The sequence below is a fragment of the Polyodon spathula genome, chromosome 17 (assembly GCF_017654505.1).
Source record: "Polyodon spathula isolate WHYD16114869_AA chromosome 17, ASM1765450v1, whole genome shotgun sequence".
In the NCBI taxonomy this organism is placed as follows: domain Eukaryota; kingdom Metazoa; phylum Chordata; class Actinopteri; order Acipenseriformes; family Polyodontidae; genus Polyodon; species Polyodon spathula.
In genome coordinates, this window is record NC_054550.1 from 5080068 (window position 1) to 5104392 (window position 24325).

The 24325-nt window shown below is 51.2% G+C and overlaps 1 protein-coding gene across 1 annotated transcript; it reads left to right on the top strand.

The window, feature by feature from the left end:
• The first annotated feature begins 568 nt into the window (after positions 1–568).
• Positions 569–21858, top strand: dagla (diacylglycerol lipase, alpha). The gene is made up of 20 exons (XM_041276368.1): positions 569–1295; positions 10958–11075; positions 11605–11816; positions 12224–12325; positions 12482–12620; positions 13830–13917; positions 14179–14313; positions 14399–14476; positions 14770–14894; positions 15153–15303; positions 15469–15552; positions 15918–15995; positions 16219–16299; positions 16465–16607; positions 16698–16766; positions 16848–16920; positions 17775–17971; positions 18056–18185; positions 20563–20735; positions 20892–21858. Exons 2-20 carry the CDS (start codon positions 10981–10983, stop codon positions 21856–21858), a joined length of 3120 nt encoding a protein of 1039 aa, XP_041132302.1. The 5' UTR covers positions 569–1295; positions 10958–10980.
• The last annotated feature ends 2467 nt before the right edge of the window (positions 21859–24325 follow it).

The window sequence follows — 24325 nt, forward strand, 5'->3', positions numbered from 1 at the left end:
ACTGCAGTCTTACAGCGACATCTTGTGGGGTCGTGGGGTACTGCAGGCATCGCTTTGTTTACTGAGATTACGGTAAGACTCCCATTCAGCGCAGATCGTGGCCGTCCAGATGTTACTGCTTAATTACCATCTACAAACACAACCCTAACTGAACAAGGGAACAGCGTGTTGCAGTTTTAAAGGTTTTGCATTTTTAATGACTGTTGTATTATGCAATCCTGGCATTACTCCCAGTGTTTGAAACTCACACAAGCCCTGCACCCAGCCCCGGGTTTCAAAACTCCCCTGTTGATGAGGTATAGGGGAGGCACAGTGTGTTTAATTTAATAAAGTCTAATTTACAAAACAGTTCATTCTGCATTATGGGCATCCAACACGCATGCGCTGGAAACCATTCAGCCTCGTCTCAAAAAAACACATTCCCCCCAATTCGGCCATCCTAAAAAAACATTTCAAGCAGCACACAGGTGGCGCGTCGCCCCCACTTCTGTACAACAGCCAGCGTAATACCCGGGCGTGGTGTCGCCCCAGGAAATGATGTAAAACCACGTTCAACACCGCCCTCCCACGTCCCCTCTGCGGAGTCTTTTCGGTATTCACGAAGTGCTGTGATTTATTTATTTCGTCTTTTCGTCTTTTCCTTCAGCCCCGGTGCCTGTATGTGCAGGAAAGCAGCGCCGGAGCGGAGCTGCGCAAAAAGCGGAGTGGCGCTACCGCTGGGTTTGGGGGCGAGAGGTGCTGAACAGCGCTAGTGATTGAGCGCTCAGCTGCGGCTGCGGATTCGGACTGCATAGCCACAGATACAGCGCTGCTCCCTCCGCGCTTCCCAAAAAACAGGATCACCGTCCGGGACCATTTCTTATTGCAATCACTATTATTCGGGTCCGCTCCGTTAATGGGGACCGATGAAAGGGGGTGCTGGAGCGCAGATCTGTTTTTAGGTTTTTTTTTTCTTCTGCACAATTCATACAGGCTTGCGTATGCAGCGGGGATAAAACGACTGCCTCACATATACGTGCAGGCGGTGTACACACGTTACACACAAAATTAAATAAAGTCGTCACTTTGGAGATTATCTATCTATCTATCTATATCTATATTTATACATTTTGTTTGGAGACCGAGATCGTAGAAAGCCGAAGGGACTCGAGTTCGGTGAAGGTTTCGGCTCGGCTCGGTTCGGTTCAGAGGTTTTGAATAGACCGCTGAACGGTTCGGAGGACCGGGACGGCTAGTGATGGAGATACAGTTTTGGCCACAGCATCGAGACTCGGGGATCATTCAGCGCAAAGCAGGTGAGAGAGAGGGACGGAGGGAGGTGGGCTCGGAGGCTGTCCCTGTGATGGGGGGGAGAAGGGTCGGGGGTGCGGGCCGGTCAGTATGTGCATGTACTGTAACGTGATGACTTAATGTATTTATTATCAACCAGTGACCCATCAGCCTCTATACAGCGCGTCGCTCGCTCAGTTAGATGACACGTATAATAATATCATTAACACAATGAAGACGGCGTGCAGTTTCTGCAGAGTTTAAACCGCACTTGCAGCATCAATATTTAATGTTACCTGGTGCTTTTTCAACCCCGCGCTTGTGTCACTCCCTTTCGAGTCCTGCGTATGTTTTTTTTTTTTTTAAATGACTATAATCCCTTTTGAGTGGAAGATACTGTAGCTGTTTAGCGCCAACACTGTACCTCCCTAATTTAGCATGTTCGTAGAATAACAGTTTAGATGTGCGCAACTGCGCAGCGTAATTAACCAGCACAAATACCCCGTGTTTAGCAGTGGTGTCGTTATTATTATTATTATTATTATTATTATTATTATTATTATTATAGCGTTGTAGATTGGTGTTTAAAGGGAACCTGAAGAGGCTGGTCCCTGCAACACGTCGCTGGTTTATGTCAATCAGATCTGTACGCATAATCGAACAGCAAGGACAGTCACCATTTTCTCTCTCTCTCTCTCTCTCTCTCTCTCTCTCTCTCTCTCTCTCTCTCTCTCTCTTCGCTGAACACTCCCTGCGTCAATCACAGAGGCATGGCGAGTCAAACCTCCCCCAGAGTTCCCACTACAGTTCTTACACTGGTGTTGTGTTTTTGTTCGGTTCCTTTTCAGTGTCCGGTTCGGGGTGTGTGTCAGTGACTGATGCGTTAGGGTTTGTGTTGCAACGAGCGGCGGCGGTAGCGCTGCAACAAGTCGATATGTATCATGTTTCATTATACTGATGTGTGTGTTGCCTAATGAGGATTGTGTATTGAACAGCTGTCCCAGACCAAGATGCAGCGGGAGGAAGTGTACATATAAACGCACCGTAACCCACCCACTGTCCCTCCCTCTATATTTAACAGTACCCACCTCATCCCTGTATATTAAACCCCCCCCCCCCCCCCCCCCTCTCTGTAGTGTGTCCTGTTCCTGGTTTGCCCCTCAGGTTATGACAGGTCTCCATGTACTGACCAGCCAGTCTGACTGTGTGTTTGTCTTCCCCCAGCAGGATTGACATCTTCTGGGTATTGCTTATTTTGGGGAATTCTGGGACTTAATTGCCGAATTTGGGGAAGACAATGGCCCTCATGTTTTTATATTTTTCACAGTGCATTAGGAAGTGAATCTCTGTCTCGACCTCTCCTGTCTGCAGTGATCACAGAGCCTGCTCTCCCTCTCTCTCTCTCTGTGTCTTTTTCAATGGCCAGGCTGTGGTCACTGAGCCCGTGTTTGGTCAGGATCTGCCTCTGCTTTGTGTTTCTCACAGTTACCAGGTATTCTGCCAGGGTGTAGTTTCTAGTTAGGGTCGGGTAGGGTTTTGCGTTTCAGGTGTTTAATAATTCGATTGACACTAATTGGAATTGTTTTTGCGGTGCTGTCCTGAAGCTGGCTGGTGTCAGTGTAGCTCAGCTCGCTGAGCTTCAGGACCAGCTGGCCGAGGGGACTGTTTTCTGGGCTGAGCTCTTGGTATTGCAGGGCTTTATGATGGAGTCAGTTTGGGTCACTATTTTAGATGAATCCATTTTAATAATTGCAGACAGGGGGGCGGTTATATTATAGAGCCTCCTCTTTGTTATAAAAACCCTGCGCATCTCCTTTCTCTATCTCCAACTCTGAATGTGACAGATCAGTAACCCCCCCGTTCTCTCTGCCAGCGCAGTGCAAAGGCTGCTTTAGTGAGATTAGCTTTAAAGCACTGTAATCCTTTTAAACTCTAATTAATCTCATCCCTAATCATGTTAAAGATCTCTCTCTCTCTCCTCTCTCTGTCTCTCTCTCTCCCCTCTCTCCTCTCTCTCTCTCTCTCTCTCTCCCCTCTCTCTCTCTCTCTCCTCTCTCTCTCTCTCTCTCTCTCTCTCTCTCTCTCTCTCTCTCTCTCTCTCTCTCTCTCTCTCTCTCTCTCTCTCTCTCTCCCCTCTCTCTCCCTTTCTCTCTCTCTCTCTCTCCCCTCTCCCCTCCTGTCTCTGTCTCTCCCCCTCTCTCTCTCTCTCCTCTCTCTTTCTCGTAAGTGGATTCTGGTAAGTCCTGTTTATCAGATCTTCAGTGGTTGTTCAGAGCAGACGAGGTGGATGCAGGATGCAGGTTGCTGTGCCTCCACTGTGCTCTACACACTGCAGTGCTGTAGGAAAAAATCAAAAGGATGGAGAGCGTCTCAGGATGGGGAGTGGCTCTAGTGGTTAGAGCTGAGGGACTGGGAGGGAGGCGGAGTGGCTCTAGTGGTTAGAGCTGAGGGACTGGGAGGGAGGCGGAGTGGCTCTAGTGGTTAGAGCTGAGGGACTGGGAGGGAGGCGGAGTGGCTCTAGTGGTTAGAGCTGAGAGACTGGGAGGGAGGGAAGCAGTGTGACTCTGTGTGTGTGCGTGTATGTGTGTGCAGTTCCTCCTCAGTGGTGTGTCAATCGTGTATGTGCTTGAGGCCCCAGTCTCTTCTCTGTCACTAATGCCCTGAATCAGCTGACTGGTCACATATTGAGACCCAGAGCTGCAAAGGACCCAGACCTCACTTCACTGTGTGATGAGATGTGAGCTCGGAGAGAGAGAGCCTGCATTGTGACCTACAGCATATAATCACACACACCGAGATGCACGCTGCTCAGCAGGGTCAGTAACTAGTGCAGTGAGAGGCTGTCCTACTTTCTGTGACTCTGCAGTGAGTTTGTCCTCCCTCTCTCTCTCTCTCTCTCTCTCTCTCTCTCAGCCTGTGTTTTTCACGCCCCAGTTTCCCGTGAATCTGATCTGCATTGTGCTGGACCCACAGTTGCCATGGAGACGGCAAGAGGACGCAGAGCGCACTGACCCCGCTGTGACCCCGAGGGCACAGGAAGTTCTTTATTCCCGATCATCAGCTTGTCGGGGAGGCACTGGTCTCGCCGCTGTTACTGGGAATCCAGTTAGTATGTGCTGCTGGCCAGTGTTCTTTATATTAAAAAAAAAAAAAAAACCCAACAATTGCACTCTTCTTTAGTAAAACTCTTAAGAGGCTATATTTAAACTCCTTAAAATAGCAAAAGTTGCTTCAATACACGGACTGACACGCTCGCACAAGCACTGCTAATCTGCCTCTAATGCACCTGGCCTGGGTGTCTGTGCTGGAGAGAGCCAGTGCTGGTTTATCCTGGGGGTGTCAGTGCTCCTGTCCTGGGCTGGGGGTGTCAGCGCTGCTCTCCTGGGCAGGAGCGTTGAAGTTAGGAGTTGTTTACCAATCAGCAGGCATCAGAAATGAATTTGTAGCTCCTCTCCTCTATGTCTCCGTGGCTGCTTTAATGTCACCTTACGAGAGAGCGAGAGAGAAAGAGAGAGATTCTCTGACTCCCAACTACATGAGAGAGACACACACAGAGACAGACTCTCTCTCTCTCTGACCAAGGGTAGGGCACAGCACAGTTCACCTTGTGCTTGTGCATAATGGACTGTGTTCAATCCCTCCCAACCCAGTTAATAAAAATACAATAACGATCGTACCTGCAGCCCATTGGGATCATGGTATTGTGCTGTAGTTTCCTGAGAGACAGTGTTTGGGCTGCTGCTGGGTAATGAGGTTCTGACAGCAGTGGTTTGGTTTTCGTGGTTTCAGATTAGCGATGATTCAGCGGAATACAGCTAAAGTAATGACTGTTGTTGCCGTGGAAACTGAGCTGCTCTGGGGTTTTTTTGTTTTTCTGTTCCTTGTTGGCTGTTCAGATTTTCCGGCATTACATCACAGTTTGGGAATTTAGGGAGGCGATTCCAGGAGACATTCCCTGCTGGATTTGTGGAGCGTGTGTTCCCCGTCTGTGTGAGTGTAATTGTCTGTGTGTCTGGAGTGGGGGAACTGTGGAGGGAGAGAGGAAAAAATACATATAAATTGCATGAGAGAAAGAGATGGGAGAGAGAGGCAGAAAAAAGAGACTGCTAGAAGGAAGTGTGTGGGAGAGGGAGAGAACAGGATGGAAGAGAGAGGAGAGAGAACATGATGAGAGAGAGAGGAGAGAACAGGATATGGCGGTAATAACCGGCTTGTGACCTCACCTGAGTCTTGGTTTTTGGGATTGCCGCGTCAACCAAAGCCTGGATTTTGGTGACTACTGGTCTCACCCTTCCATTCCCTGTTAAAAATCCCAAATACTGAGTCTTTGTTTTGGCAAACGCACATTTTCTCAAGTTAGCTGTCAGCCGGGCTACCGTTAGAGACTGAAGAACGGCTGTAACCCTACAAATGCTCTCGCCAGGTGAAGCTGTAAATCGTCACATTCTCAATATATCCACCTCTGAAAGGCAGTGGGCGCACCATGTAGTCCAAACGGCATGGTTTTAAAGTGAAACGGCCCTTCTGGTGTTGCGTTTTTTTCTGTAGAGCTGCGGGTCAAGAGGATCTGCCAGTATCCCTTTGTCAGGTCCAGAGTGGAGATGAACTTTGCCTTTCCCAGTCTATCTAGAAGCTCCCTCTGCTGATCTGGAACCAATATTTCCCCCATCGAAATGATTTTAGTGTGAGGAGTCTCTGGACAGGGTCCTAAATCATCCTCTACATTGCCTGGGGCTATAAATAAGTTTATTTAATACATTTATGATAACATTTCACATTCATTATGCCGATCGGGCTGTCTAATTTCATAATTCATCTTTCCTATAGCCCAAATCACTTCGTATGGCCCTGCCATTTAGCACATCATTTTGATTCTGAGAAGGGAAGCAGCAGCATTATCTTGTCTCCAGGTCTAAAGGTTCAAATTAATGCATTTTTATTGTAATGCTGCTGTTGTCGGTACTGAGCCGATCTGAGGTTGTCCTGGGCAAAACGACCGACCAAATCCAGGCGATCTCTTAGTAGGAGCACACGCTTCACTACATTTTTGGACGAGGCTTTGTGCTCCTCCCACCCCTCTCAGATTGAGGATTCCACGAGGCTGTCGGCCGTACAAGAGCTTGAAGGGGTAGAACCCTGTTGAACTCTGTGGCACCTATCTCACTGCAAAAAGGAGGTAGGGAAGAAGTGATGCTCAATGCTTCTGCTCTTGTGTTAAAAAACATCTCGACATCGACTTCAGGGTCTGAATAACTCGCTCTACCAAACTATTAGTCTGTGGATGGTAAACAGATGTCCTGATGGGATGTATTTTTCATATTTTATACCCTTGCTGTAATGTTTTAGACAAAAAGTTGGTTTCATGATCAGTCAAAATTTCCTTGGGGATCCCTACACTTACCATAATCTGGGCATGTGGCTGCATATTTCGACATGTCAGTATGAAGTCCTACCCAATAGAATTGAGCCAATATCCTCTCCCTTGTCTTGTCAGCTCCGAGGTGTCCCACAAAAGGGATATCATGCGCCAGCCTCATGACCTCGGCCCGACAAGACGGGGGAACCAATAATTGTGTCACAGGCAATAATTTTGTGCCCGTGGCTAGATTTACCCTATACAGTAATTGCTGCTTGATACTGAAGTGTAGATCTACTAGCGCCCCAGCGCCATCAACATCCTTACCTTCAATAGACTGGACCTGCCCCCAAGCGTGCACTAGTGACTGGTCATTGTGTTGGCCCCACACTATGTCCGCGCTTGAGTACCACATGTCCGGTATACCGAGAGGGGCCGGAGTAGCATCTGCTCTGGATGGCCCAGTAGCCTCACCCTCTCGGTCACACTGCGTTCCGACTCCCTTTGACTGGCGTTTATTACAATCCGAGCGCTCTCCCACCAGACCGCAACCTTGTCTCAAAGACGCTCCCTCCCATTTTGCGGTCCGTCTCTCATTATTCGTTTTTCTAGGACGGAAAATAGGGGAAAACATTTCGGGGTGAAAAGGAAACACATCACCAGTTCGTTCCCTTTTCTTTCTTTCTGCCACGTTTACATGTGTGGCTGAGACTGCCATTATTTGCATTAATTCTATGAATTTTGGCCAGGCTCGGCCCAGAATAACTGGGTGTGGCAACCTTTCCACCACCCTGACTACAAGGTGACTTTTTATCGGTCCTACAGATAAGTAGACTTTTAGTGTGGGTTATGCCACCGTGTCTCCATGGATACAGGAGATGGCCACCTGACCTCATGGCTGCCACGACACACCGCCCAGGAGAACTGTCCGAATCAAGGTTTCCTCACATCCTGCGTCCACTAATGCATGGGTTTTCACATTGCCTAAAACCACATCAATCATATAATGCCCCTCCCGACCATTTTCTCCTCGCTTACCTGTCTCAGGTGCCCAATTACACAGGGCCACGTCGCACTCCATTGCAGCGGGGCATGACCTGGCCAGGTGTCCCGGTTGGTTACACCTAAAACCTGTTTGGGGGACAGAGGGGGCATTGGTTATATATCTGTCCCGTTGCTGGTATGGCCCAGCTGGGGGCCAACCTTGGTCTTCATGAAGGGGAGACAAGGGGGCCCATTGGGGTTGGAGGTATGGGTCCTGGGGCAGAGAGAGAGAGAGAGAGAGGGAGGGAGGACAAACTCACTTCAGAGTCACAGAAAGTAGGACAGCCTCTCACTGCACTAATTACTGCATCTCAGTGTGTGTGATTATATGCTGTAGGTCACAATGCAGGCTCTCTCTCCATTCTCACGTCTCATCACACAGCGAAGCAAGGTGTGGGTCCTTTGCAGCTCTGGGACTCAATATGTGACCAGTCAGCTGATTCAGGGCATTACAGACAGAGAGAAGAGACTGGGGCCTCAAGCACATACACGATTGACACACCACTGAGGAGGAACTGCACACACATACACGCACACACACAGAGTCACACTGCTTCCCTCCCTCCCAGTCCCTCAGCTCTAACCACTAGAGCCACTCCGCCTCCCTCCCAGTCCCTCAGCTCTAACCACTAGAGCCACTCCGCCTCCCTCCCAGTCCCTCAGCTCTAACCACTAGAGCCACTCTGCCTCCCTCCCAGTCCCTCAGCTCTAACCACTAGAGCCACTCCGCCTCACTCCCAGTCCCTCAGCTCTAACCACTAGGTGGTGGCGGTGGTGGTGGTGCTCGGCTGTTCCGAAGGACGGGTACCAGGGAGTCCCAATCTGCGTTTCCCTTCCGGGTAAATGCAATGGAGTTCCTCCCCCTTTCTAGCTGTCAGGCCAGCCCGTCCAGTAAACTCTGCTATAGCGCCCTCACAGGTCAGGAGGGAGATTTACTACCAAGAATCATTGTATTTCTGTCATAATTATGTCATCAAGTCTGTATATAGAACATAAAGGCAGGGCTATGATTGGCAATAAAAGAACAGAATTGTTCTCACAAGGGCAGGGAGTGAGACAGGGCTGCAGTCTGAGCTCAACACTGCTCAACATCTACATCAACGCGCCGGTCACAGTGCTGGAGCAGCCTGCAGCCCCTGGCCTCTCTGTACATGACACTGTTAAATTAAATTCCTGCCGTCGCCCGCAGAGCAGGGGCTGCAGCAGAGCCTGGCACTGCTAGAGCAGTACTGTCTGACCTGAGCCCTGGCAGTAAACATGAACAACATCAGAGTCATGATATTCCAAAAGAAAGCCAGATCTCGGGGGAAATCAGTACCACTTCACCCTGGGCAAAAACACTTCAGAGAGCGGCACACACTACACCCGTCTAGACCTAGAAATCAGTGCGTCAGGGAGCTTGGCAGGGAATGGTACACTCAAAGAAAAAGCATGTTGGGCATTTTATGCTATTAAGAGAAAAATTCATTTAAAGATCCCAATTTAAAACTTGCCTAAAAGATTGTCATCCGACCCATTGCGCTGCATGGCAGTGAAGTGTGTGGTCTACTCGCAGAGCAGGATTTTACACAACAGAAGCTCTGCATGCAGAGTTCTGCAAAAGTATCCTGCAAATACAAAGGAAAACTCCAAACAGTGCATGCAGGGCTGAATTAGGCCAATACCCGCTATTGTTTAATATCCAAAAAAGAGCAATTACATTTTGGCTCTATCTAAACAACAGTAACAAACTCTTACCCCCATAAAGCCCTGCAATACCAGGAGCAGAGCCCAGAGAAGAGTCCCCTCAGCCAGCTGGTCCTGAAGCTCACTGCACTGACCCACACGAACACCAGCCAGCTTCAGGACAGCTCCACTCTAACACAATCAGAGTCAACCAAATTATACACAAAACAAACAAGAAAACCTTATTAACTGGGACACACACACACCAAAACACAAAGCGAACTGGAATGCTATTGGAGCCTAAAAAGACACGACACCCTGACAGACTCACACTTTCTAGTGCAGTGCTCCAAATATATCCCATTAAGAGAAGCCTTCTTCCCAAAAATAGGAAAACGCTGCAAACAATCCCCAGACCTGCCAGAACATGAAAAACTCCCTGTCCTCTGAGGAGAGGGAACAAGCTGCAGGAAAGAGGCAGCCCAATTCACAAGCACCTGGGACAGCCTGAGGGGCAGGGAGTGACGCTGAGGCTCCTCACACAGGAAGGAAAATCAAATACATAAAGAAAGAAATGTTTTATATATATGATCTATCAGTATTGTTGTTGTTGCAATGTGTTTTTAGTATACTGTGTTGTTTTTGTTTTATTTACATATGTTTTAAATGTTGTAAAGATGGAATTTACCCATCATTGTTTTGGCAATACTTGTAATAACCAGTCATGCCAATAAAGCACTTGACATTGAAAAAATTGCAAATTTGAAATGAGAGAACAGGGTGAGAGAGAGAGCGAGAGGAGACCCCTGTCTCACTCTTCTTCGCACTCTCAAATTCAAATTGGCTTTATCGGCATGGCAATAAAGGAGAATTGTGTTGTCAAAGCACATGCATGGCACAACCGATTAAATTATATACAGAGAAAACATCTTTTAATGTCTTTTATGTCTCTCTCTCCTCTCTCGTTGTTAACCCCTTGTTCTCTCTCTCTCATTGTTAACCCCTCGCTGTCTCTCTGTCTCGTTGTTAGCCTCTTGTTCTCTCTCTCGTTGTTAACCCCTTGTTCTCTCTCTGTCTCGTTGTTAACCCCTTGTTCTCTCTCTGTCTCGTTGTTAACCCCTTGTTCTCTCTCTGTCTCGTTGTTAGCCTCGTGTTCTCTCTCTCGTTGTTAACCCCTTGTTCTCTCTCTGTCTCGTTGTTAACCCCTTGTTCTCTCTCTGTCTCGTTGTTAACCCCTTGTTCTCTCTCTGTCTCGTTGTTAACCCCTTGTTCTCTCTCTGTCTCGTTGTTAGCCTCGTGTTCTCTCTCTCGTTAACCCCTTGTTCTCTCTCTGTCTCAGTTAACCCCTTGTTCTCTCTCTGTCTCGTTGTTAACCCCTTGTTCTCTCTCTGTCTCGTTGTTAACCCCTTGTTCTCTCTTTGTCTCGTTGTTAACCCCTTGTTCTCTCTCTGTCTCGTTGTTAGCCTCGTGTTCTCTCTCTCGTTGTTAGCCTCGTGTTCTCTCTCTCGTTAACCCCTTGTTCTCTCTCTGTCTCGTTGTTAGCCTCTTGTTCTCTCTCTCATCGTTAGCCCCTTGTTCTCTCTGTCGTTGTTAACCCCTCGCTCTCTTTCTGTCTCTCCTCAGGGCAGTGATTGCAGGGAGACACAATGCCGGGGATGGTCGTGTTTCGGAGGCGCTGGTCAGTGGGGAGTGATGACCTGGTGCTGCCGGCTCTCTTTCTGTTCCTGCTACACGCCGTCTGGTGAGACACCCTGCCTGTTGGTCTGTCTCTGTGCATTTTTGTCTGTCTGCATGCTTGTCTGTCTGTCTGTCCGTCTGCATGCTTGTCTGCCTGTCTGTCTGTCCGTCTGCATGCTTGTCTGCCTGTCTGTCTGTCTGCCTGTGCATTCATGTCTGTCTGTCTGTCTGTCTATTTGTGCATACTTGTCTGTCTATCTGTCTGTCTGTGCATGCTTGTCTGTCTGTGTGCATGCTTGTCTGCCTGTCTGTCTGTCTGTGCATGCTTGTCTGCCTGTCAGAAGGGAGGGAGAGCAGAGACATAGAGGGGATTGTTTCTGGTCCAGTCAAGACCTCATCCTGCTTTCAATGGCTCTCATTGATCTGCTGCCTCCCATTCAGCATTGTTCCTGTATCCTCAGGGAGTGAAATCAGGGTAGAAGAATGGGCCAGTGCAGAGCTGGCTCTCTCTTTCGTGTGCCCTCTCTCTCTCATGCTCTCTCCTGTCCCTGGTTCTGTTCTGACTTGACTGTCTTCTCCCTGTCTCTGCCCAGGCTGGTAGTTCTGTCCGTGGTTCTGTTTGGGATCAGCTATGGGCCGGGGCAGTCCTGCTCGCTCACGCTGGTAGATCACGGCCGGGGGTACCTGGGGATCCTGGTGAGCTGCCTGATCTGTGAGGGAGCCATCATCTGGCTGAGCATGAGGGGCAGCATCCTGTACACCGAGCCCAGAGAGTCCATGCAGTATGTGCTGTACATCCGACTGGGTGAGTACTGCACTGCACAGAACAGCACAGCACAGCACACCACACCATAGCACAGCACACAGCACTGCACACCATAGCACAGCACAGCACACTATAACAAAGCACATCATAGCACAGCACACCGTAGAACAGCACACCATAGCACAGCTCAGCACAGCACACCATAGCACAGCATACCATAGCGCACAGCACAGCATACCATAGCTCACAGCACTGCACTGCACACAGCACTGCACAGCACAGCACAGCACACCATAGCGCAGCGCAATGCACGTCACACTGCACACAGCGCCAAAAGTCGGCCTGCCTGTCCTTCCTCTCTTGCACACTCAATCACTGTGACTGTACTGATCTATGTTATCACGATTATAACGTCCCGCCCCACCCCCCTCTCCCTCTTTCTCCAGCGATCCTATTGGTGGAGCTGGTCTATGCTATTGTGGGGATTGGCTGGTTGGTTCAGTACTATGGGCCGTGCGATGATGTCACTGCCAAGAACGTCACACTGGGTAAGGAGCTACAGAGATAGACTGCGGTGTCGGGCAGTGAGAAAGAGGGAGGGAGGGAGGGAGTACGTCTGTCAGTCACTGTGTGTGTGTCAATGTGGGTATACGTCTGTCACTTTGTGTGTCTGTTACTGACCCCTCCTCTTCCTGTCCCTGCAGGAATTGTGGCCTGTAATTGGCTGATTATCTTCAGTATGTGCTTCACATTGATGTGCACCTTTGACCCCACGGGGCGGACCGTTGTCAAACTGAGGGCGACCAAGAGGAAGCAGAGAAATCTACGGACCTACAATCTGAGGTGAGCGGAGACAGAGGGAGCTCTCAGATCTCCAGTACAGCACTGAGTTCTCTATAGACTGTATTGAATTAGCTGGCTCTCAGATCCCCAGTACAGCACTGAGTTCTCTATACTAGACTGTATTGAATTAGCTGGCTCTCAGATCCCCAGTACAGCACTGAGTTCTCTATACTAGACTGTATTGAATTAGCTGCTCTCAGATCCCCAGTACAGCACTGAGTTCTCTATAGACTGTATTGAATTAGCTGGCTCTCAGATCCCCAGTACAGCACTGAGTTCTCTATACTAGACTGTATTGAGTTAGCTGGCTCTCAGATCCCCAGTACAGCACTGAGTTCTCTATAGACTGTATTGAATTAGCTGGCTCTCAGATCCAGTACAGCACTGAGTTCTCTATACTAGACTGTATTGAATTAGCTGGCTCTCAGATCCCCAGTACAGTGTAGAGTTCTCTACACTAGACTGTATTGAATTAGCTGCTCTCAGATCCCCAGTACAGCACTGAGTTCTCTATACTAGACTGTATTGAATTAGCTGGCTCTCAGATCCCCAGTAGTACTGAGTTTTCTATACTAGTGTATTGAATTAGCTGGCTCTCAGATCCCCAGTACAGCACTGAGTTCTCTATACTAGACTGTATTGAATTAGCTGCTCTCAGATCCCCAGTACAGCACTGAGTTCTCTAGTGACTGTGAATTAGCTGTCTCAGATCCCTAGTACAGCACTGAGTTCTCTATACTAGACTGTATTGAGTTAGCTGGCTCTCAGATCCCCAGTACAGCACTGAGTTCTCTATACTAGACTGTATTGAATTAGCTGGCTCTCAGATCCCCAGTACAGCACTGAGTTCTCTATAGACTGTATTGTTAGTGTGTGTGTGTACAGCTGCTCTATACTAGACTGTATTGAATTAGCTGGCTCTCAGTCCTGTGTGTGTGTGTGCATCTGAATCTTGAATAATGAATACATTTGATTGGTAGCTAGTGTAGGAGTATATGCTTCACGGTTCTCACACTGTGTGCGTGTGTGTGCATGCGTGTGTGTGTGTGTGTGTGTGTGTGCGCTTGGCAGTGTGTGTCAGTGTGTGTGCATCATTGTGTGTGTGTGTGTGCGTCAGTGTGTGTGTGTGTGTAGTGTGTGCGCGTCAGTGTGTGTGTGTGCAGTGAGCTGTGCTCCCGTCTCTCGCCCTGACTCTCTCTCCTCCCCCAGGCACCGGCTGGAGGAAGGCCAGGCGAGCAGCTGGACTCGGAGACTCAAGGTTTTCATGTGCTGCTCTCGAGCCCAAGACTCTCAGTCTGTGAGTACAGCACCCTCCCTCCGTCCCTCCCTCTCCCTCTCTCTCTCCTTCCCTCACTTCCTACCTCACACTGTCTCACTCCCCTCTCCTCTCTCTCTCCCTCAGTCTCACTCCCCTCTCTCTCTCCCTCAGTCTCACTCCCCTCTCTCTCTCCCTCAGTCTCACTCCTCTCTCTCTCTCTCCTCCCTCTCCTTCCCTCCCTCCCCCTCTTTCATTCCCTCCCTCACACTATCTCACTCCCCTCCCTGTCTTCCCCTGCAGGATGCGTACAGTGAGATTGCAAATCTCTTTGCTGAGTTTTTCCGTGATCTGGATATCGTTCCCTCTGATATCATCGCAGGGCTGGTCCTGCTGAGGCAGCAGCAGTGTGCCAAGCGCAGTGCCGTGCTGGACGAGGTAGGGTGCGCCAGGGAGCAGGGGGGGGGTTCTCTGGGTCAGTCCTGTTCTTGTTAACTCTGTCTGTCTGTCTGTCTGTTTCCAGGGGAACAACGACATCCTGGCTTTCCTGTCGGGGATGCCAGTCACCCGGAGCACCAAATACCTCAACCTGAAGAACTCGGTAAGTGTGCTGCGATCGGGAGTCAGCGAGCTGGCTCTGTAGGGAGGCGTGTTCACCCACTCGACGCTCCTTTCAGGATCGCTGGCCACGCGCCCTCATTCACTTGTGTTGGACCAACCCTATCTCTGGACAAGCCCTGCCGTTGGAGATAAATAACCCAGTTTTAAGGGATAGAAATGTAATTCAAGAGGAACAGGTGTATTCCAGAGTGACAGTGGTGTGTGCCTGTCCGTGAGTGTATGAGGGTCTCAGTGCCAGTATACTCAGCTCTCTCTCTCTCTCTGTCTCTGTAGCAGGAGATGGGGATGTATAAGGAGGTTTGTTACTACATGCTGTTTGCTCTGGCAGCGTACGGCTGGCCCATGTACCTGATGAGGAAACCAGCCTGCGGACTGTGCAGACTGGTCAGCTCCTGCCCGTGAGTACCTCTCCCTGGCTCTGTTCCACCTCTGGTTGTGTGAGTTTAAATGTAAACTCTCGCTCTCTCTCACACTCTGTGTGGGGAGGCTGGCACTCTGCAGCAGTCGCATGTATTACTGGAAGAGCTCCCTCAGGAGGGCTAGAAGGGTACTGCAGCATTGGGGGATTTATATTTTGTCTTTAGCATGCTCTCCCTCTCTCCCCCCTCTCTCCCTCACTCCCCCCTCTCTCCCTCACTCCGCTCCCCCTCCCCCAGATGTCTCTCCCTCTCTCAGCCTCGCTTCTCCCCGGGAGTCACAGTGGAGGATGATAACTGCTGTAGCTGCAATGTGATCGCCATCAAGAGGCACTTCCTGGACGAGAACCTGGCCGGGGTGGAGATAGTGTACACGTCCTGCCACGATGCTGTGAGTCTCTCTGCCTGCCTGTCTCTCTGTCTGTCTGTCTCTGTCTCTCTCTCTCTCTGCCTGTCTATCTGTCTCTCTCTGTCTCTCTGACTGTCTCTCTCTCTGCCTGCCTGTCTACTCGTCCTGTAGGATGCTGTGCATGACTCTGCCCTCCTCTCTCTGCAGGTTTATGAAACTCCGTTCTTTGTTGCGGTGGATCATGAAAAGAAGAAAGTGGTGATCAGCATCCGAGGAACCCTGTCCCCCAAGGTAGAGTCAGCATGAGAACACAGCACACAGCATAGTATAGCACACAGCATAGTATAGCACAGCGCATAACACAGCACACAGCATAGTATAGCACAGCACACCGCATTGCATAGCACAGCACAGGACAGCACAGCATAATGCACAGCACAACACACAGCATAGCATAGCATATAGCACTACACAGCACAGCATAGCATAGCACACAGCACAGCACAGCACAGTACCGCAGCACAACCCAGCACACAGCACAGCATAGCATAGATAACAGCACAGTACCATAGCACAGCACACAGCAGAGCACACAGCTACACAACATCCCTGGTTTTGGTGCGCTGGTGTTACTGGTTGTAACTGGTTCTCCCCAGGACGCGCTGACAGACCTGACTGGAGATGCAGAGAGGCTGCCTGTGGAGGAGCAGCATGGCACCTGGCTGGGGCACAAGGTGAGGAGAGAGAGAGAGAGAGAGAGAGAGAGAGAGAGAGAGAGAGAGAGAGAGAGAGAGAGAGAGAGAGAGAGAGAGAGAGAGAGAGAGAGAGAGAGAGAGAGAGAGAGAGAGAGAGAGAGAGAGAGAGAGAGAGAGAGAGAGAGAGAGAGAGAGAGAGAGATAGAGAGAATGGTCCTGGTATTAGATGAGATTGTGCTATCATGTTCTCTCCCTCTCTCAGGGGATGGTCCTGTCAGCCGAGTACATCAAGAAGAAGCTGGAGCAGGAGATGATCCTGTCACAAGCGTTCGGCAGAGACTTGGTAGGGCAGCTTCGTGTGTGGTTCTGTGGTTGTGTGTGTAGGTCTGTGTGGTTCTTGGTTTGTGTGTATGTGTGTGTGTAGTTCTGTGTGGTTCTTGGTTTGTGTGTGTGTGTGGTTCTGTGGTTGTGTGTGTGGTTCTGTATTTATTCCTCTCTCTCACCCCAGGGCCGCGGTACGAAGCACTACGGGTTGGTAGTGGTGGGGCACTCTCTGGGCGCCGGAACGGCCGCTATTCTCTCCTTCCTGCTCCGCCCTGCCTACCCCTCGCTGCAGTGCTACTCCTACTCACCACCAGGGGGCCTGCTCAGGTAAGAGGAAGGAGAACCCTCACTGTTAATGTAATATTAGTATTATTATTATTATTATTAGTAGTAGTAAGATCTCTCCCTCTCTCGCAGTGAGGACGCTATGGAGTATTCGAAGGAGTTTGTCACCTCTGTGGTTCTGGGGAAGGATCTGGTTCCCAGGTCAGTGCCCTCTCCTCTCCTCTCCTCCACTGTTTGTTAAACTCTGCACAGGTTGCCATGACAATACTGTTTGTGTCACAGGATTGGTCTGTCTCAGCTGGAAGGGTTCAGACGCCACCTGCTGGAAGTTCTGCAGAAGAGCAACAAGCCGAAGGTGGGTGTCAAGGGTCCAGGGTCCGATCGCACTGTTAACTGTTGAATTGGGCATTAGTTCTTTGCTGTCCTATGTCGCACCAGGTCCGACATTGCAGTTTTCCCTTTCCGGTCCAATGTCGGACCCTGTCCCACGTCACCAAAAAGACATCAAGCAGAGAAAACCTTGCAATGGCCGAGTAAGACCAATAGGAGCCGAGAGAAGCTGAAAAAACAAAAGGGGCGGATCTGAGCAATACACAGAGCCCCTGCACCACAGAGATAACTCGGACACAAGCAAAGGAGATAGCTGCTTCCGCATCCAGCACTCAAAGAATATCACAGACATGTGCAGAGCTTTTGCAGATGTCATAGTAATAAAATAATGACTTGGATCGCATTATTGAGGAGTTTGGTGATAAAACGAGTGATCAGGAGAGCATTGATCAGTATGCACAACTATGAAGAGGTATGTGATAAATACAGTGAACAAGGGGTGGGGCGGGGCTGGAGATGCAGTACTGGGTGTCCTGTTGATATGCAGTGCCTTTTAAACCTGTTTTACTGTGCAAGGAAAAAAAAAACACTTTTAAACAGTGTGTGTGAAAATAAATTGGACCTGATGCACCTCACAGGCGCTGAATAAATGGACCGCTAAGGGTTAGTGTACGTAGAATCCCCTTAGTCTATACAGTGTAGCAGCCCCATCCTCAGTGAACAGAACTCCACTGTGGAAGCATTTGCCTGAGTAGTGTTTGAATGGATTCGTCTCGTGTGCCTGACGTTCTGACTGCTGTAGTAAATGCGCCTGTGATTAGGTGACTGAATTCTGGTGATTGGGTATCTGTACTTCTGTCTCTGGCTCCTCCCCCTCAGTGGCGTGTCATCGTGGGCGGGACCAAGTGCATCCCCAAGTCGGAGCTGCTGAACGATGACCTCTCTGTGACCTCGGTCCCTAACAGCCGGCTGTGGACGCACCCCAGCGACCTCGCCATTGCGCTGTCCGCCAGCACCCCGCTCTACCCCCCTGGCAGAGTGATCCACGTCGTGCACAATCACCCCCCTGAGAGCTGGTGAGACAGCAGTCGGCATGGCACTCTCTAGCTGTCGCTCTCTCGCTTCTACCACACACACAACCTTCTCTCTCTCTCTCTCAGCTGTTGTGGTCAGGAGGAGCCCACCTACTCTGCTATCTGGGGCGACAACAAGGCCTTCGATGAGGTCATAATCTCCCCAGCCATGCTGCACGAGCACCTGCCACACATAGTCATGAACGGACTGAACAAGGTGAGAGAGGGAGGGGTTACCGGGGTGAGGGGCTGGGAGAGGAGGGGGGAGAGGGCTCGGAGGTGCAATGACCGGTGTGGTTGATCATCGTCGGGGAATAGCAGGTATGGAGGTGTGGTGATGGACTGCTGCGTGCTCTCTCTCTCTCTCTCTCTCTCTGTCTCGGGCCAGCTTCGGTCTTCTCTGTCCACTCCTGCTGGCAGTCAGTCTTGGTCACTCCTGGTTGCTTGTGGATCAGTCTTGGTCATCCTTCTTGCTTCAGGTTGATGGTGATCAGCAGTGGTCACTCTCTTCTCTCTGCTTCTTTGGTTGGGGCCTGTCGAGTTTGGACACCCCTCTAGCTTGTGGTCAGCAGGGGTCACATTTCACTCTCCTGGCTGGCTTGGTGGTTAGTCCTGGTCACTCTTCACTCCCTGTGCTGCTGGTCAGTCTTGGTCACTTCACTCCCTGTGCTGCTGGTCAGTCCTGGTCACTCTTCACTCTCTGTGCTGCTGGTCAGTCTTGGTCACTCTTCACTCCCTGTGCTGCTGGTCAGTCCTGGTCACTCTTCACTCTCTGTGCTGCTGGTCAGTCCTGGTCACTCTTCACTCCCTGTGCTGCTGGTCAGTCCTGGTCACTTCACTCGCTGTGCTGCTGGTCAGTCCTGGTCACTCTTCACTCTCTGTGCTGCTGGTCAGTCCTGGTCACTCTTGCCATGCCGTCTGTATGAAGTCCCCCCCTCTCCCCTCACACGCACGTTGCGCTGTTGTTGTTGTAGGTGATGGAGAGACAGTGTGATGTCGCTTGCAGCTCAGAGCTGTCCGAACCAGAAGACTGGACCACGCAGCTCTGACCTTGCCAGAGACCCCCCCCAGGCTCTGTGCTTGTGGATTTCCCACAGCAAATTTACTGCTGTACGTTACCTCCCAGGAAATAATGAGGGACACATTGTAATGCTGTAACTGGGAAAGGAACACACAAGAGTGAAGCTGGATACCTGTACTGTTCAAAGATTGCTGCAGGATACCCCAGCTTCGCCAGCCTGCCATTTCTGAATCTGCACAGTGTGACCCTGTGTGTCATTGCAATCCGACTGGAGGAGACTGGCCTACTTACGAGAGAGAGAAGAGAGAGAAGAGGTTCAATGTGTTCTGACAAACTCACTAAGGAGAATCACTGTACCTGCTGAGAAATATCTGGGTTGATCATTTTGTGCCAGGGTTACAGAATGAATTGACTGTTTTTTGCAGTATGTTTTGCTATACCCTTGTGTGCTGTGCTGTGCTGGGCTGTGCCGTTCCTTCACTTCGCTTGCTTGTGCTGCAGGTTTCACGCCAGGATTGTGTGTGCTGCAGGTCTGCAAGGATATGTGTGTTACTTCCATTGTGCAGATTTCTAATCTCGCACAGTTTCATGTGATGGTGGTAAGCAGGGTACAGTGTTCTTGTGGGGTTGTGAGAGGGCAGATCACCCTCGTGCAGTATCTCCTTTGTAGGGAAAGGCCGAGCAGCGTCCAGTTTCATGAGAAATCGAAACGTTTCTCTAATTCATCTGCTTTAATTTTGATCTTTCTTTCATGTTTTCATCAATTAAAGATTAATAAAAGCCAGCCTGAGGGTGGTCCAGTCTTGTTGTCATTGCTGTGGTTTTGTGTGTTTTGAGTTGTTGGGTCAGTCAGCGCTTTGCTACCCCGTCCCTTTCAGACTCGCACACACTGCCTTCCTCCCCCCTCTCTCTCTCTCTCACACTCCTCTCTCTCTCTCTCTCTCTCTCTCTCTGCCTTCTCTCTCTCTCTCTCTCACACTCTCTCCCCCTCTCTCACACTGCCTTCCTCCCCCTCTCTCACACTGCCTTCTCTCTCTCTCTCTCTCTCTCTCTCTCTCTCTCTCTCTCACACACACACACACTGCCTTCTTCCCCATCTCTCTCTCTTTCTCCCCCTCACACTGCCTTCCTCCTCCACTCTCTCCCTCTCACACTAACTTCTCTCTCTCTCCCCTCACACACTGCCTTTCTCCCCTGCTTTCTCACACTGCTTTCTCTCTCCTCACACACACTGCCTTCCTCCCCCTCTCTCTCCCCCTCACACACTGCCTTCCTCCTGCTCTCTATCCCCCTCTCTCTCACACTGCCTTTCTCCCCCTCTCACACACTGCCTTCATCCCCTTTCTCTCTCCCCTTCACACACTCCCTTTCTTTCTCTCCCCTGTCTCACACAAACTGCCTTCCTCCCCCACTCTCTCTCCCCCTCTCACACACGCTGCCTTTCTCTCTCTCTCTCCCCTCTCACACACACTGCCTTCCCCTCTCTCCTTCCTCACACACACACTGCCTTTCTCTCTCCCCTCTCTCTCTCTCACACACTGCCTTCCTTCCGCTGTCTCCCCCTCTGTCTCAGGTCCTTGAGAACTATAACCTGGGGAAGACGGCTCTGCTGTCGGCTGCGAAGATCATAGTGAGCCCCACGGAGATGGACCTGAACCTGGAGACACTGTACCAGGACCAGGACCCCCCCGCGGGACCCCCGCAGGGGCAGCCCCTCACCCAGCCCTGCAGGAGCAACAGCGTCAGGTGAGGGAGAGGGAGCGAGATTTTACCTTGCTGTAATTCTGTCTCGTTGGTTCTCTTGTGATTTTATGCCCAGTTGATGCACAGGATTCCTGAGAAGATGCTGCTAATAGTGTTGCTAAGGATGGCAGTGCTAATGCTGCCCGTCTCTCCTCTCAGGAGCTGTGCGCGCTCGGAGATCTCTCTGGAGGGTTTCTCGGAGGCGGCCTCGCCACTCCGCCCGCCCCCCTGCCTCCGGGACCCCGTGTCGGCTCTGCTGAGGGGGGCAAGGGAGCGGCTGGCTGGGGAGCTGCGGGAGAGGAAAGCTCCTCTGGCGGTGATGGAGAGCCTGTCGGATAACGAGTCTCTCTACAGCCTGGATTCCCGCCGTTCCTCCGCGGCTTTCAGGGGCTCTCCCAGCCTGGGGCCCCTCCCAGAGCGGCACGAGGGGCCCTGCTTCTATATCGACCCCCCCATCCCCGAGGAGAACCCCTCCCTCAGCTCCCGGACTGAGCTGCTCGCCGCAGACCAGCCAGACTCTGCTCTCGCCCTGTACAACCAGGCATACTCCCCGACTGGGAGCAGCCAGCCGGGCGCGCTGTTTAACCAGGGCTTCTCTCCTCCCCACCTGACTGGAGCAGCGTCCTTGTTCAACACCTCCCCTCCCAGAGAGCAGGAGGCAGCGCACAGCCGGAGGTACCACTCCACCCCCAGCCACAGCTCCCACTCCCCTCCCGGCCACCAGAGGGCCTCCTCCGAGGGAGTGGAGTCGGGCCGGTTCAGCCAGTCCAGTGCTTCTCCAGGTTTGAAGTTGTTGAACGGCCGCCCCCCCTCCTCCTCCTCAGGGGCCCCCAGCCCGGCGCTTCTGGAGTTTGCCGAGTTCATAGACGGCCTCTTCAACCTGGACTCGCGCCACGGCTCTCTGGGGGACGTGTTCCAGCTCTCCGAGGAGGAGGAGGAGGAGGAGTCGGGGCGGGGATCGGACCCCCAGAACCAGGACTTGCAGCAGCAGATTCTGGCCCGGGCCCAGTTCGAACCCAACCTGGTGCCCAAGCCCCCCCGCACCTTTGCTAGTTCTGCCGACCCCTCCTCTGGCATCTCGCTGTCCCCCTCCCTCCCGCTCAGCTCCTCCCCCTTCGGTACCTAGACTCGGGACCTCTGGGGGGGGAGCCCCACCCCCTGCGGACTCACCCCCCCCAGGAGGACCGCATGATCTCCGCTCTCTAGCGCCGCCTCCTGGCTGCAGGGCAGGGCGGTGCTTTCACCTTGCAGCAGTGTGCAGCCTCTTCAGCGGGTGATGGGTTTTTATTGTGGTTTTCAGGACTTGCTGTTTCGTAATTTCTATGTGTTAAAGTTTCTGAGCCATCATGATACCAGATGGTGTTTAGGATGAGCCAGTACTGGTGTGACTGGGAGCAGAAGTGCAGCGGGAGTCCAAATGAGCTCCCAGTATGGTAGTCTGATCGCTAGCCCTGGTGGTGCAGGAGAAGCACTGAAGCAAACTCTGTGTGAATGCAGAGTGACACAAGCAGCCAGTACACCCATTCCTACTCTCACTCATCCACTCCCTCCCACTCTCACTGTCTAAACCACCCACTCGCAAACCCACTCTCACCACTGTCACTCTCACTCTCTAACCCACTGTCACTCGCAAACTCACTCTCACTCCTAGCCCGCAGTCACAGACTCTTGCTGTCTAGCACACACACACTTTCACTCTTTCACAAACATGCACTGCTTGGCACTAAAGCCTAGTCCTGTCCCTGTGAGACACACAGAGAGACAGGGATGCAGAATAGAGACAGTGAAGGTATCCCGCATGACCCTGTGTCACGTGACTGGCCAACCCTCTCCTAGCTCCATGTCAAACCCCTGCTCCTCTCATGCTGCAGGGGGCAGTGTTGCCAAACTGAACTGAATAGAATATAATGTAAAGTTTGTATTTGTGACTGAAGCACTTTGTAATGAATTGCTTGCGTGTGCACCCCTTCCTCATTGTTATTCACTTTCTCACAACAATACAATCTGAATTGACACGTCCCTGTTCGTTATTAGAAAAAAAAAGGGGGGGATCCCAGTTAAAAGTAATCTGGGAAGGGGAGGGGAGGAATGGAGGGGAGGGACTACTCTGGGGAATGGGAGGGATTGCTCGGGGAATGGGAGGAGGGGAGGGATTGCTGAGGGATAACCTCCTCCCCTCCCTAACGAGCACCTTACCCTCCTCCCTTCCAGGGACGAGGGGGGGGAGAGGAACTGTCGGAGGGACGGCTCTCCCCCCCCCTCCCCTCGAGGGAGGGGCTTACCTCCCCTCCCTGACGAGCCCCCTCCCCTCTCTGGGAGAGCTCCCTCCCTCCCTGTCGAACCCCCTCCCCGACCTGTCAAGCCCCCCTCCCATCACGATCCCCCTCACCTCTCCTCATCTCCTCACCTCACCTCCCTGTCGAGCCACCTCCCCACGCGTTCTCTCCCCTCCCCCTTCCGGCATTATCATGTATGTATGTAAGAAACTGTAATAAAGAGAAATAAAATAAAATAATATAGGATTATTATATACATATATATACACTGTATATATATAGAGAGAGGGAGAAAGAGAGAAGACTACTTCTTCTACTATGACTGATCTGCAGGACTGACTAATATTTAGGGTTTTGTCCAACACCCTATACCACCCCCCCCCACCCCCCTGTGCCTGGTTTGTGATTCAATAAACATCCATGACAAACACAGCTGTGTGAGCCTCGTCACTCACCCCCCGGTCAGAGGAGCCGAAAGGGGGGTCTCTCTCTCTCTCTCTCTCTCTCTCTCTCTCTCTCTAGCCTCTGAATCCAACACTGGAGCGTCACAGCTGGGCAGAACCGCTGGCTGCTTGGTCTCTGTCATGCCAGCAGTCTCCAGCAGAGGGCAGCCTGTGCCAGCTCAGAGAGTGGGGAAGGTGAGCAGCACGGTGCACGGTTTCAACGTGTCACAATGATGTGTCCTTCATAGAGAACTGCGAAGAGGCCTTTTTAACAAGATGTCCCCTTCAAGCACTGCTAATGCTTAACGATGATTGAATTGGAAGACAGGAGACTGAAACAAACTCCCTGTAACAGCTTCCTTCAATCACAGTGAGAGGCTGAGTCACCAGCCTCTCCTTCATGCGTTACCCCTTTCACCTTTCCTCTGGCAGCCTGGGATCAAACGTGGCTGCTCTGGTAACATGGGAGACTGTGTAATCCAGATGCACACAGGCCCTGGATTCAATAAGAACGAGGCAGTGCAGTGTTTACTCAGCCACACCTTTCCACACTGATAAGAGAGCAGACCTCTCTCTCTCTCTCTCTTTCTCTCTCTGAGCTGCTTGGTTTGTTTCTTCTACACAGCAGGACACATAGTGGGGGGACTGTCTCATACCCCAGGGGGTCGCACAGTGCCCTGTGAGCTGTACGTTTAAACTACTGAGACACAACACTTGCACCGCTATGCAGTCGCTGAAGCATTGACCGGTCTGTCTGGGTGCTGACTGTGCTGTGATAGACCGGTCTGCCTGTGTGCTGACTGTGCTGTGATAGACCGGTCTGTCTGTGTGCTGGGTGCTGACTGTGCTGTGATAGACCGGTCTGTCTGTGTGC